We start from the raw sequence: 13,470 nt of genomic DNA, 5'->3' as shown, positions 1-13,470 counted from the left end.
TTTACATTTCTAGCACATCTCAATGTGGATACTAAATTTTTGTCGGAAATACTTGATCTTCATTTAGAGTTCATGAAGTAGACAAAATAGATCCCCGTGCCCAATCTGTTCTAAACGTACTCAAAGGCACTTTAATTTTTAAATTTTTAAGTAAAATTAAAAATTCACTTCCTCAGTCACATTAGCTTCATTTCAAGTGCTCAGTAGCTACATGGGCTGGTGGCCACCATGTTGGAGAGCACAGGGCTAGAGGGTGATATTAGATACTGAGATATTGAGGAAAATGAGACTTTGGTAGGTTAAACACCTCATCTAAGGTTACAGAGCATACTGAGATTTATATTCAAGGAACAAAATTGCATGCAAAATTGTGACCTTAAGAGATTTCACTGGATCTGACTAAAATATTACAAGCGATTATATTTATAGAATGAATGAATCTAAAGTATTTGAAGGAGTGGGGAGCACCTGGGTGACTCAGTCGGTTAAGCGTCCGACTTCAGCTCAGGTTATGATCTCATGGCTCACGAGTTTGAGCCCTGCATTGGGCTTTGTGCTGACAGTTCAGAGCCTGGAGCCTGCTTCAGATTCTGTGTCGCTATCTCTCAGCCCCTGCCCTGGTCATGCTCTGTCTGTCTCTCTCTCTCTCAAAACTAAGCATTAAAAAAGCAAAATAAGTAAAATATTTGAATTAGGGACTGGTCAAACCATGGAAATACACTGAGTAGGACCTATGTGTATTTTCTTGCCCATTCCTTTCTAAAAAAATTATCTGTGGGCAGTGGAGAATCATTAACTGCTTTCTGGCAGGAGAGTGACATGGTCAAATTTGTATTTCAGAAAGTTCTTCTGACTGCAATTTGGAGGGTAGATTAGAAGAGGATAAAACTGAAAGAATCTATTTGAGTGTATCTAAAAACCTCATGAGGCATTGTAATTTTGGGCAGAAAAATGAAGTCACCTTCCCATGCCTGCCACATTGATATTTGATGTCACTGATTGAAAGGGGCATGAGGCAGGTGGAATAAAAGTGTGTCTGGCAGGGGACCAGCTGGTGGCCACCTGTCTTCCACTCTGTGTGGCATTGCTCAGAGAATGCATGTGGACTGGATTACCACCTTCTGGATGTGCAACACCAGAGATGATCAGGCTTACACACAAACAAATGACTGATGGGTCAGGTAGAATGCTGAGTCACTCATTTAAAATAAGAAATCTAATTGCCAGATGGACAAAAGTGCTGGAGTCATCATAGCTAACACACTCTTACCCTGATCACCCTGGAGAGGCAGCGTGTAAATCATGAGCCAGCTCTGTGAGTGGGGAGCTGGCTATGTGAACCAGTTCCTGCAGGCAGCTGAAGTGTCAGTCTCTGGACTAGTGCAGGGTGCTTCCTACCAGCCTTCCTCCTGTGACTTTCCAGTTCCCCTTCTTCCACCCTAACCACTCTGCCTCTGATTAACATAACCTTTAAAAAGTATGTTTATATTGATTAGGTTATTTATTGCTGAGTCTTGATCTTTAGGTAATTGTACATGACTGTTTTTATCCATTGTTTATTACGCTTATCAGAACATATTCAAAGATTAGGAAATATTTTATTTATATGCACTCGCCCTGCTTGGTTGGTCTTGTTTATTATATTTTTCTCACTTTAGAAGCATGAAAATCAAAGGTTGTCTATTGATTATTTGTAGCAAAGGTAAATCCTACATCTCTTGTTATGTATTCTTATGCTTGGATTTAAATGATTGGTTAGAGTTTTAAAAAGGAGCGGGGCGGGGGCGGGGGGGCGCTCCTGGCTGGCTCAGTCACCAGAGCATGTGACTCTTGATCTTGGGGCTGTGAGTGTGAGCCACATGGTGGGTGTAGAGATTACTTTAAGAAGTAAAATCTTGAGGCACCTGGGTGGCTCAGTCGGTTAAGCATCCAACTCTTGATTTCAGCTCAGGCCATGACCTCATGGTTCATGAGATAAATCCTCGTGCTGGGTGAGGACCTGCTTGAGATTCTCTCTCTGTCCCTCTCCTCTTCTCAAAACAATAAATAAAAATAAAACCTTAAAAGACATGGAAGATCATATTTGCGTAGGATCCATTGGAAAATGACATTTAAGAATTTATCGAGTTCAGGGTGAAGGGGTGATTATTAGGAAAGGTTCATTTTCAAACAAGAAAAAAATTGCATCAGAAAATTCAGTGTTTTGGAACAAATTGTCTATTTTTTGCTTTAAAATATTTCTTCTGGGGCACCTGGGTGGCTCAGTTGGTTAAGCATCTGACTTCAGCTTAGGTCATGATCTCACAATTTGTGAGTTTGAGCCCTGCATTGGGCTCTGTGCTGACAGCTCAGAGCCTGGAGCCTGCTTCGGATTCTGTGTCTCCCTCTCTCTCTGCCCCTCTCCACTCATGCTCTCTCTCTCTCTCTCTCTCAAAAATAAACAAACATTAAAAGAAATTTTTTTAATATTTTTTCTCCCCTCTACCTACCCTTGTGCCCAAATTTCAGCATGTCTAATCTTTTCCAGATTGTCTGTAACTGTACAGTTTGGCCTTCTTCATGTCACTTAGGTAATTTATTCATTTATGTATGTATTCATTCAACAAACATGGAGTTATTCTCCTCTGTATGGGAATACAGAGATGATTGAGCCATAATCCCTACCCTTCAGAAAGCCAAATAGGATGATGTTGTAGATGCTGTAGTCTGTGTATGTCTGAGGCTGGCTGACATGGTGAAGGTATGCTCTAGCTGAGACAAACGTGACTGGCTGCGCACCAGGAAGAAAATCTTTGCCTAGGGAGAAAGAGGAGTGCAGGGAAGGCTCTGACAGAGCAGTGTAGTCAGTGCAGTGTGGAGTTAGCCTAACAAGCGAGGAGAGGGTGCAGCCTCACAGAGAGGTGAGGGTCTGTACGTGTTGCCAAGATGTTAAACCTTTATATTCTTTTAGGCAAGGGGGTCTCCCAGTAAGTCTTATGCATAGTTGAAATTCTGAGTTGATCTTCCCTATTTTCTTCATTCACGTGGCATGTGAAAACCAGAGTTAAAAAATGATGGGCTATGATACGGCAAGTGACCCTCATCTTTTCCGTGAAATACTTCTAAGTGGTTCTCTTGCTTGTAACCTACTCATCTGTTAAGTTTCAGTGATGCTCAGCAGACAGCACGATTGCAGGTTCAGCTGGTGCTTGAGAAGTCAGTCCTTTTCCATCTCTGTCACTGACTCATGGGGTACCCTGGATGCATTTAACCATTAGGTGAATGTCTCTGAACCTTGGTTTCTGTAGTGTGAGATGTAGATAATTACACTTCTATTCACTTGCCTCATGGGACTTCTCCTTAATATTTATAGCTGCAAAATACTTTGCAGTCATTTTTATTAATAGTTGCCAGATGTGTCGTAAGGATTAATGAACTTATGATCTGAAATGTTTTGAGCTCCTGAAATAGGAGGCAACTGCCTGCACAAGGGATATGTAAAAGAGCATTAAAATGCAAACAATACACATTTGGAAATTTGAGCTCTTATGTGTGAAGGACAAATGGCACACTTAAGATTTCAGTACACTTTGTAGATATTTTTGGTATCCTTAATGAAGTTCTTGTATTCATCACAGGCCCTCACCAAATACAGAAAGCTGGGTGCCCCCTGCCCCCCACACATAGGCACATGCACAGGTGTGTACACGCGTACACAAACAGACACCGATTCTGCTAATACCACTGTTTACCCTCCTCCCTGTTATCCATCCTTTCTGGGCATCATCCTTTGACTCTGTTTCCCCAGCCTCCCCCGATGGTTGTTTCCAAGTGTTCAGTAGTCTCCCTCATATCTCCAAATTTCCATTTCCTTTTTCTCTTACCATCCAAGTTATTGACTTATTGACTCTCCACCAAACCACTGAAGCAACTTCTCGATTGATCTCTTCAAGCTTCCTATCTCCCCTGGTTCAGGATTAATCTTGTCTACATGTAGCTCTTATCACTGCTCATTCAGTACCTTTAATAGCTCATTCCTGTGGGTGAAAATCAACCGTGAGCTCACAAGGCCTCCTGAACACCACCCTAACCTGCTTCCCTCTGCCCGATGTGGGTCACTCTAGATCATTCTCTCTTCCCCAAGACCTCCTGGAAGATTGAGTAGCTTTTCTTGGGGCAGAGGTGGCAGTAGAGGGAACAGATCAGACTCAGAGAGCAGCTCCTTTGCCATGTCATTCTTCATGTTGAAAGTGTCCTCCTGCCCCAGGAAAGCCACTCAGTCTTCAAGGCCTGTCTCAAAGTAAAATCGCCCTCATGAGGGTATTCTAGACCTGTTTCATTTATCATTCCTTCTACTCTGAATTTTCTCTGCGTTTGAAACTTTGATTCTAATATCTATCATTTTCCTTGATGTTTCAGTTATTTGCATACATGTCCTTGCCAGTCTGTTGAGAGCAAAGCCTGTGACTTTGTGACCTTTGTGTTCCTCACAGCGCTTGTTGCAGCAACCTGCACACCCAGACCTGAGTGTTTGTTGAACTGAATTTGGACATTGAATCAGAGTCCCAGTTATCTCCTTCATGTAGGACAGCTTTATGGAAACATTTGAAATACATAAAAGTAGAGAGGATACTACAGTGAGTCCCTGTGTGCTCGTCACCTTGTCTCAGTAACAATTACGGGTGCCTGGGTGGCTCAGTCGGTTAAGTGTCTGACTCTTGGTTTCAGCTCAGGTCATGATCTCACGATTTATGGATTTGAGCCCCACATCAGGTTTCACTCTGACAGTGTGGAGCCTGCTTGGGGATATTCTCTCTCTCTCTCTCTCTCTCTCTCTCTCTCTCTGCCCCTCCTTCCTCCCTCCTTCCCTCCCTCCCTTCTGTCTCTGCCCCTCCCCCACTCTCAAATAAACTTTTTTTTATGCAAGCCACTTAATTTCTTATTTAAAAAAATTTTTTTTTAATGTTTATTTATTTTTGAGACAGAGAGACACAGAGCATGAACGGGGGAGGGTCAGAGAGAGAGAGGGAGACTCAGAATCGGAAGCAGGCTCCAGGCTCTGAGCTGTCAGCACAGAGCCCGACACGGGGCTCGAACTCACAGACCGTGAGATCATGACCTGAGCCGAAGTCAGATGCTTAACCAACTGAGCCACCCAGGCACCCCTTAATTTCTTATTTTTAACCTCAAGCTAATTAAAAATAATAGAGGGGCACCTGGGTGGCTCAGGTGGTTAAGCAACCGACTCTTGATCTCAGCTCAGGTCTTTTTTTTTTTTTTTTTTTTTTTTTTTGATATAATTTATTGTCAAATTGGTTTCCATACAACACCCAGTGCTCATCCCAACAGGTGCCCTCCTCAGTGCCCATCACCCACATTCCCTTCTCCCCTACCCCCCATCAACCCTCAGTTTGTTCTCTGTATTTAAGAGTCTCTTATGGTTTGCCTCCCTCCCTCTCTGTAACTTCTTTTTCCCCTTCTCCTCCCCCATGGTCTTAAGTTTCTCAAGATCCACATATGAGTGAAAACATAGGGTATCTTTCTTTGACTGACTTATTTCACTTAGCATAATACCCTCCAGTTCTATCCATGTTACTGCAAATGGCCAGATTTCATTCTTTCTCATTGCCAAGTAGTATTCCATTGTATATATAAACCACATCTTCTTTATCCATTCGTCAGTTGATGGACATTTAGGCTCTTTCCATAATTTGGCTATTGTTGAAAGTGCTGCTATAAACATTGGGGTACAAGTGCCCCTATGCATCAGCACTCCTGTAGCCCTTGGGTAAATCCCTAGCAGTGCTATTGCTGGGTCATAGGGTAGGTCTATTTTTAATTTTTTGAGGAACCCCTACACTGTTTTCCAGAGCAGCTGCATCAGTTTGCATTCCCACCAACAGTGCAAGAGGGTTCCTGTTTCTCCACATCCTCTCCAGCATCTATAGTTTCCTGATTTGTTCATTTTAGCCACTCTGACTGGTGTGAGGTAGTATCTCAGTATAGTTTTGATTTGTATTTCCCTGATGAGGAGTGACATTGAGCAACTTTTCACGTGTCTGTTGACCATCTGGATGTCTTCTTTGGAAAAGTGTCTATTCATGTCGTCTGCCCATTTCTTCACTGGATTATTTGTTTTTTGGGTGTGGAGTTTGGTGAGTTCTTTATAGATTTTGGATACTAGCGCTTTATCCGGTATGTCATTTGCAAATCTTTTTTCCCATTCTGTCGATTGCCTTTTAGTTTTGTTGGTTGTTTCCTTTGCACTGCAGAAGCTTTTTATCTTGATGAGGTCCCAATAGTTCATTTTTTGCTTTTAATTCCCTTGCCTTTGGAGATGTGTTGAGTAAGAAATTGCTGTGGCTGAGGTCAAAGAGGTTTTTTCCTGCTTTCTCCTCTAGGGTTTTGATGGTTTCCTGTCTCACAGTCAGGTCCTTCATCCATTTTGAGTTCATTTTTGTGTATGGTGTAAGAAAGTGGTCTAGTTTCATTCTTGTGCATGTTGCTGTCCAGTTCTCCCAGTACCATTTGTTAAAGAGACTGTTTTCCATTGGATACTCTTTTCTGCTTTGTCAAAGATTAGTTGGCCATACATTTGTGGGTCCTATTCTGGGTTCTCTATCCTATTCCATTGGTCTATGTGTCTGTTTTTGTGCCAATACCTGAATCTTTGTTGAACTGAATTTGGACATTGAATCAGAGTCCCAGTTATCTCCTTCATGTAGGACAGCCTTATGGAAACATTTGAAATACCTAAAAGTAGAGAGGATACCACAGTGAACCCCTGTGTGCTCATCATCTAGTTTTAGTAACAGTTATGGGTGCCTCAGTCGGTTAAGTGTCTGACTCTTGGTTTTGGCTCAGGTCATGATATCACGGTTCATGGGTTTGTGCCCCACATTGGGATTCACTCTGACAGTGTGGAGCCTGCTTGGGATTCTCTCTCTCTCTCTCTCTCTCTCTCTCTCTCTCTCTCTGTCTCTCTCTGCCGCTCCTCCCACCCTCTCCCCTCTTCTGTTTCTGCTCCTCCCCTACTCTCTCTCTCTCAAAATAAATAAACTTTAAAACAAAAAGAAAAAAAAATCAAAAAAATGAATACATGGCCAAGCTTGTATGCCCATACCCCACTGTCATTTGCACGCACCTCTCAGAGTCCTCTGGTGGAGAAATATCTACCTGACGCTTACTTGGCCAGAGTCGGTTTTCTGGCAGCCACCACTGCCTGGCTTCTCACGGAGCGGGCATCATGAGCGGGTAGCATGTGAACCAGAGAAGTAGGTGTGTGCAAAGTACTTGACATTACACTCAGGACCCCGCTCAGACCTGATCCCATCTTATTTTTGACACTATTTTTTGTGTGTCCAGTGTCCTGCTCCGCACCCCTGTCATCTGACTGGTGGAGTTGGGGTGGGCCTGTTTATGAAGCAGATGTGTTTCTTGATGAAATGGCCAATGGGGGTGACTGACTATGACAGGAAGCTTGTGAGAGGAAGATGTGAGGTCTCAGCTTAGTAGCCTATAGCCATGACATTGGGCCCTGGGTACCAGGGGTAACTTCAGATACTATGGGAGGAAGTAAATATAAAAATAAAGACAGTAGCCCCTGTATTTGAAGACTGTAAAGCAGGGTGGAGGATACTTGCTTGGAAATAACTCGAGTATCACTGTCTACTGAGTTGACAGCAGAGTGGAGAAATGGAGATTCCTGTGAGAGAGAACTGGCTAGGTGCTGTGAGGGATGGGGGAGTGATGTGTTGTGCGAGTTGAGGGGAGAGGCTTTCCTGGTCCAGGAATCCAAGGAAAGGCTGGAAGGTCTTGTGGTTGAGGCCCTCATCACGTGCAGCTGCCTTTCCCCTACCAGGATATTCTCCTTCATTCTCTTCCACTCACATTGTCTGTCTTTCTTTCTTTCTTTCTTTCTTTCTTTCTTTCTTTCTTTCTTTCTTTCTTTTTTTCTTAAGTTTATTTATTTTGAGAGAGAGAGAGAACATGAGTGGAGAAGGGGCATAAAGAGAGGGAGAGAGAGAGTCCCAAGCAGGCTTCATGCTGTCAGCACAGACCCCAACGCAGGGCTTGATCCCATGAACCATGAAATCATGACCTTAGCCAAAATCAAGAGTTGGACATTGGATGCTCAACTGACTGAGCCACTGAGGTGCCCCTCACATTGTCTTAAACATACCTCTGATGCTAGCTCTCCCTGGCCATTAGCCCCTGGTGGCTCCCCAGTGTTGCAGGGTAAAGTGTACTTTCCTTTAGTTTATCCCTAGGTTCTTCCATGTGTTTAGACTTACCTCCCACCGTTTCTTAAGTGCCTGTGGTCTCTGCCTTTTCTGAGATCCCACCACCATCCCCCTTACCTTCAGCAGAATTAATCCCTTCTAGCTCTTTTCTCCCAAAGGCAGTCGCAAAGCATGGTTACAGCAGTACCCTTTGCTAAAACGTGGTACTCTTTGCTAAAATGCTGTTATTTGATGCTGTGAACTCAGGTTTACCTCCTAAGTGAGCCATCTTGTTCCAAGTGGGCCCCTCTCTCTTCAGGTAAGAGTTTGGGCTCCTTAGTAGGAAGCAGGACTTTGGCCATCCAGTCTTAGTGCCTGTACACTGTCCAGAGCATCTTTAAAAAAAAATTTTTTTTAACATTTATTTATTTTTGAGAGAGAAGAAGTGGGAGAGGAGCAGAGAGAGAGGGAGACACAGAATCCAAAGCAGGCTCCAGGCTCTGAGCTGTCAGCACAGAGGCCAACGTGGGGCTTGAACCCACAAACCATGAGATCGTGACCCGAGCCGAAGTCAGACACTTAATCGATGAGCACCCAGCATCCCTGTCCAGAGAGCATCTTTATGGCAGAGAAGCCTCAGGCACCCAGACACATCTTGGGAACTGGGAGGACCTGGGGTCTGAAGGGGGTCAGAAGGAAATTGGGGAGATATGAAGTCTACATGTCTAGGCAGTTTTGGTCAGGTAGTAGATCCATGGTTTGCTGCTTCCCCTTTTGGATCCAAGAAGAGAAAGGACACTCATACTGTACGGAAACAAACTGTGACACCCAATTTTGGCTCCTCCTGGGGGATTGTTTGTGGTGCCAGGATGGAGCCCTCTTGGGGCTGAGCATTCTGAGGCAAGGTCCAGACTCTTGCATTGGAACAGGGAGACCTGGGAAGGGGCCAAAGGTTGATTGTTGGAATAAAGGCAGAAATGGTGGATTCTTGGTTTCTTTGAGAGAATCACGTCTGTAAACCCAGCAGCTACTAAAGGAATATCTGATTTCTTCCCCTTTGCAGTTACCAGCTCCTTCTTTTGACATACGTTTTCCTTATCCTGGTGCTAATTATTTTTTCACTGTTTTGGTTTTTTTTTTTAATATTCCTTGAACCACATGTCCATAAATAAGGAGTCCTTCCTTGTGCTGTTGCTGACACCCATTAATTCAGGCTCTTACCCCTCATATCTGCTCTGTTGCTGGAGTCTCATCGTAATTTATCTCCCTTAGCCTTTAAATATTTCTCCAATCAGTTTGCCTTCTACCACCAGATCCATCTCCTCAAGCTTCTGCTTTCTCCACTCAGGCAACTGTAGTGGTTTTCGTCATTACCTGATGAGGGTAGTTGCAGACACCAAAGCCTCTATCCATATGTCTGTCCTGCTCTGTTTTATGCCCCAGACTTGTGTGCTAGCCAGACCAGCTTCCTTACTCTTCACCTCCTGTGACGATGCTTGGGCACCACTTCTCCCTGGCCATCAAGGCTTGCTTTGTATCCCACCTCCTGCCTGAAGCCTTTTCTGTCCCAACCATTTCTCTCTAGAGTCCTGCAACACTAGTATGTGCAGAATAGCCCTTGACAAACAGGCTCCATATGTGAGTGGAGAGGGAGCCTGTGAGTGTGTAGGTGTGCCATCTATGGTGTGGTTTTTAGCATGTGTCCTGTGTTGCCAACTGGGGTATACGTGCTCGCTGTGCTCCGTATTTCCTACACTTCCCTGTGGAGTGTGGCGCCACTAGCCTTGGCATGCCTAACTGGCAGGGACTTGTTAGAATTCCTGAAGGTATAAAAGTTCACGTTGAGTGCGTCCTCCTGATGGGCTGTCCCGTCTGTTCAATTAAAACCTTCTGTGGTGATCTCTCTGCTTCTCTTGGTCCCTTACGCCTGCCTGTTCACTTGTTTTCTCAGCCCGTGCCCCGAATCATGGTGCAGTCTGCCTTCCCGGACGTGGGGACGCCCAGAATGGTGGAGGTGAGTTAGTCGGGCGGAGGTGGCGCCTTTGCTGGTGGCTGCCCCACATGTGGTGGGTGGCCCCAAGGCTCTAATTTTTGAGTCCACACCCATGGGTTTTTCATTTTAGTGTTCCCGTTTTGATAATTAGCTATAATATAGGTCACTGTCTTCTCCCTCTATATTTTCCTTGTTCTACTTTTCTATTTTCAACTTGTTAATCATATGATTGCTAAACTTTTAGGTGCTTGACTGCTAATGTAGTCTGCTGCTTTAATAGCCCACTGCTAGGCAAAGGCGATTTCTATAAACAGAACAATCTCCTTATCCTGAGTGTTTGCTTAATTCTCAGTTTTACATTTCATTCTGATTCATGATATCAGCGTGAAAAGACTAATGCTAAACTGGGGAGAAAATAGTCTCTTATGATCTCCCACAGATGAACAGCACTTCTCATCTTATGAATAGCAAATCTATTTTCTCCCACTGTGCGTTCATTCTTTTAGGAAGGGCTGTATCTTTATCGGAAAATTTTATTTATTAAAACAATGGCCAAAAAGGGCAAATGATTTGAAAGAGAACTCAGACCTCCACGGATTCACTCCTTTCTAAAAAGGCCCTTTTCAATCCAGAACATATTTGATGTTCATGTGCACCACCCCCCTCAACCCCGTCCCCTGTGAGTTGTGTTTGTTATTTTGCTGAGGCAGGATTGGGATCCCAAGGCCAGTGGGACAGAGGGAGACCACGTCTTTCACGGGTGAGGGCACCAGACCTGTGACAGCCTCTGTGGCTCAGGGCAGCTCTGGGAGTGACAGCGGTAAGGGAATAACCCACAGATGGGGGGAGACGGTTTCCACTCACATATCAACTCCAGTCAAGTGGGAGCGGCTTCCTGCAGTGCTGTAACGGAAGGAATCTGAGGCTGTGCTCAGGCTCAGCAGGAAAGAACCAAGCAATCAGCGCTTGCCTTCTGCCACCTTTGGTCCCTTTTGTCACTGTGGATCTGACCTCTGATCCCTGGTTGTCACTTACTGGAGACTTTAGATAAATCCTTTAACCTCTCTGGGCCATGTTGTAAAATGCATATGGTAGTACTTGCCGGCCTACATCGAAGGATTCATGTGGAGGCAAATGGGATAATGACCAGGGAAATCCAAGCCACTGTCACTGGACTGTCACCTCCTCAGGACAGGACTGAGTTGGCCATTTGCAGATAGCTGTCCGTGTGGCAACGATGCAGTGTTACCATCGGAGAATAGGGAACATGTACTATTTCAGAACCACAGTTCCTGTTCAGATTCTAGACTCTGGTAGTTTTGTTTGTATATTCTTCCCTGCCTGGTCAGTGGTATTAAAAATAAAATAGAAAAGGATAAATAAAACATGTACAAGTTGCAAAAGAAAAATGATTGAAGGATTGCCTAATCTTTTAGAGTATTTATGTTGGTGACAGTTATTGATCTATTGGATTTAGTAAATTTTGCAGCCTGGAGATCCATCACAAAAATGGGCTGTTAATCTCAAGAGGTGCCGTTAATTTCGTACCCTGAAAGTGTGCCTTGTGGGGAAAGGAGGGCCTCTGGAGACAGGAATATAAATGACAATTCACGTGAAAATGCATGATTTATCAGACTGCTGAGTTAAGCCAAGTAACTGTAAGAGACTTATAGATCTCAGCTGTTTCCCAGTTCAAATAAATCCTGTATTTCAAATGGAAAATGGCCATTCCTGTAATATAAATAATCTTTCCGTAAATATTGGAAAACATATTTCTTTTTCTGAACAGCATCCTTCTCCAGAGCACCAACCCCATTCCCTGTTCCTGCCTTCTCTCTTACCCCTGTCATTGTGAATCAGGAATAGAGAGATAATCTGCTAACTTCTTCAAATGGCTTCAGTTATCACCGAAAGAGCACCCTAGGGGCACCTCAGAACCAGTAGAATGTGGACGAGCAGTGGCTGTCGTCATTGCCCAGGGGGTGGGCTTTGTGTGTCTCTGTCAGAGTGAGGCAGACAAGTCATACGAGATGGGGAAGCCAGCCTCTGCGGCTCCTTCCACTCTCAGCCCCCCTTCACTGCAGGGGAGGTTACTGCCTGGCCTGCATCTCCCTGGACCAGAGGGCCCCCGAACCATGACATGGGACCAGCCTGCAGGCAGCCTGTCTCCTCTTCTTCCACCTGACTCCCAGCCAGGAGCCACAAGCTAGCCACCAGGCCCGAGGGTCATTCCTGGCAGCACTGGCGAAGCTGTGTTGAGGCACATCCACACCCTTCACTGAGATCCTCATTTCAACTTTGCAGGAGAAAGTATTCTTCTGGCTTCTAGTGATTTTCTCAGTCCCTCGTGAAGTTGGTGGTGGGCAGGAGGATCTGTTTCCATCAGAGCAGGGTGCTTAGCCTGAGTGCCGGGAGACTGGGGATGCTGGTGGGTAGGGAGGGAATCGAGATTTAATCTGCACCTATTGTGTGCTGCACCCTGTGGTAAGGACCTTGCCATGCCTCACTGACCCTACTACATGGCCGTCGAGTAGTCTTCTTTCCCACCACCAAGCCCTTGTCCCACAGCAGCTGAGTGTTCAACTTAATTCTGACACCGTCTTCCCTGGAGATGGCATCAAAGCCCATGGGTTAAGGGCTCAGGCCCACAAGAATGTCCCTGCTTTGAGTATCAGTCCCAAGTCCAGGTGGTCGGTCATCTGTGCTTCTGATCAACCAGCTGTAGATAAGGGGTTCCAATGAATCTCCACTTGGGTTTGATTAGTTTGTCAGAATGGTTCGCACAACTCAAGAGAAACATTTTACTTACTAGATCACCAGTTTATTACAAGGGATACCACTGGGGAACAGCCACGTGGAAGAGGTGCATAGGGCCAGGTGTGGGGAGAAGGCATGGACTTTCAACGCCCTCCCTGTGTGCAACACTCTCCCCATACCTCCATGTGTTCACCAAACCAGCAGCTCCCAGGAGCCTGTCCCTTTCGGTTTTTGTGGAGGCTTTATTACATAGGCATGATTGATTAAGTCATTGGCAATTAGTGATTAGCTCACCTTTAGCCCCTCTTCCCTCCTTGGAGTTGGCTGTGGGGCTGAAGCTCAAATCACAAGGTGGGTTGCCCTGGCAACCAGCCCCCATCCTTAGGTGCAGGCCCAGAGTCAGCGCATTAACATGAACTCAGATGTTGTTGGAAGGGGCTGGTTAGGAATATCAAAATGCCTTTATCACTCTTACCACTTAGGAAACTCCAAGGGTTCCAGAGCTCTGTGGCAGAAACA

The 13,470-nt window shown here is 45.0% G+C and overlaps 1 protein-coding gene across 2 annotated transcripts in view; it reads left to right on the top strand.

Annotated features, from left to right (window-relative positions):
- Positions 1-13,470, top strand: part of KIF13B (kinesin family member 13B) — a 203,584-nt gene that overhangs the window by 181,952 nt on the left and 8,162 nt on the right. For both annotated transcript variants that reach the window (XM_047854895.1, XM_047854894.1), the window contains exon 38: positions 10,153-10,215. In XM_047854895.1, coding sequence (XP_047710851.1) covers positions 10,153-10,215 — 63 coding nt within the window. The remainder of the gene's footprint in view (positions 1-10,152; positions 10,216-13,470) is intronic.

The sequence above is a fragment of the Prionailurus viverrinus genome, chromosome B1 (assembly GCF_022837055.1).
Source record: "Prionailurus viverrinus isolate Anna chromosome B1, UM_Priviv_1.0, whole genome shotgun sequence".
In the NCBI taxonomy this organism is placed as follows: domain Eukaryota; kingdom Metazoa; phylum Chordata; class Mammalia; order Carnivora; family Felidae; genus Prionailurus; species Prionailurus viverrinus.
Note: the sequence above shows the minus strand (reverse complement) of the source record. Positions and strands in the feature narration are given on the sequence as shown.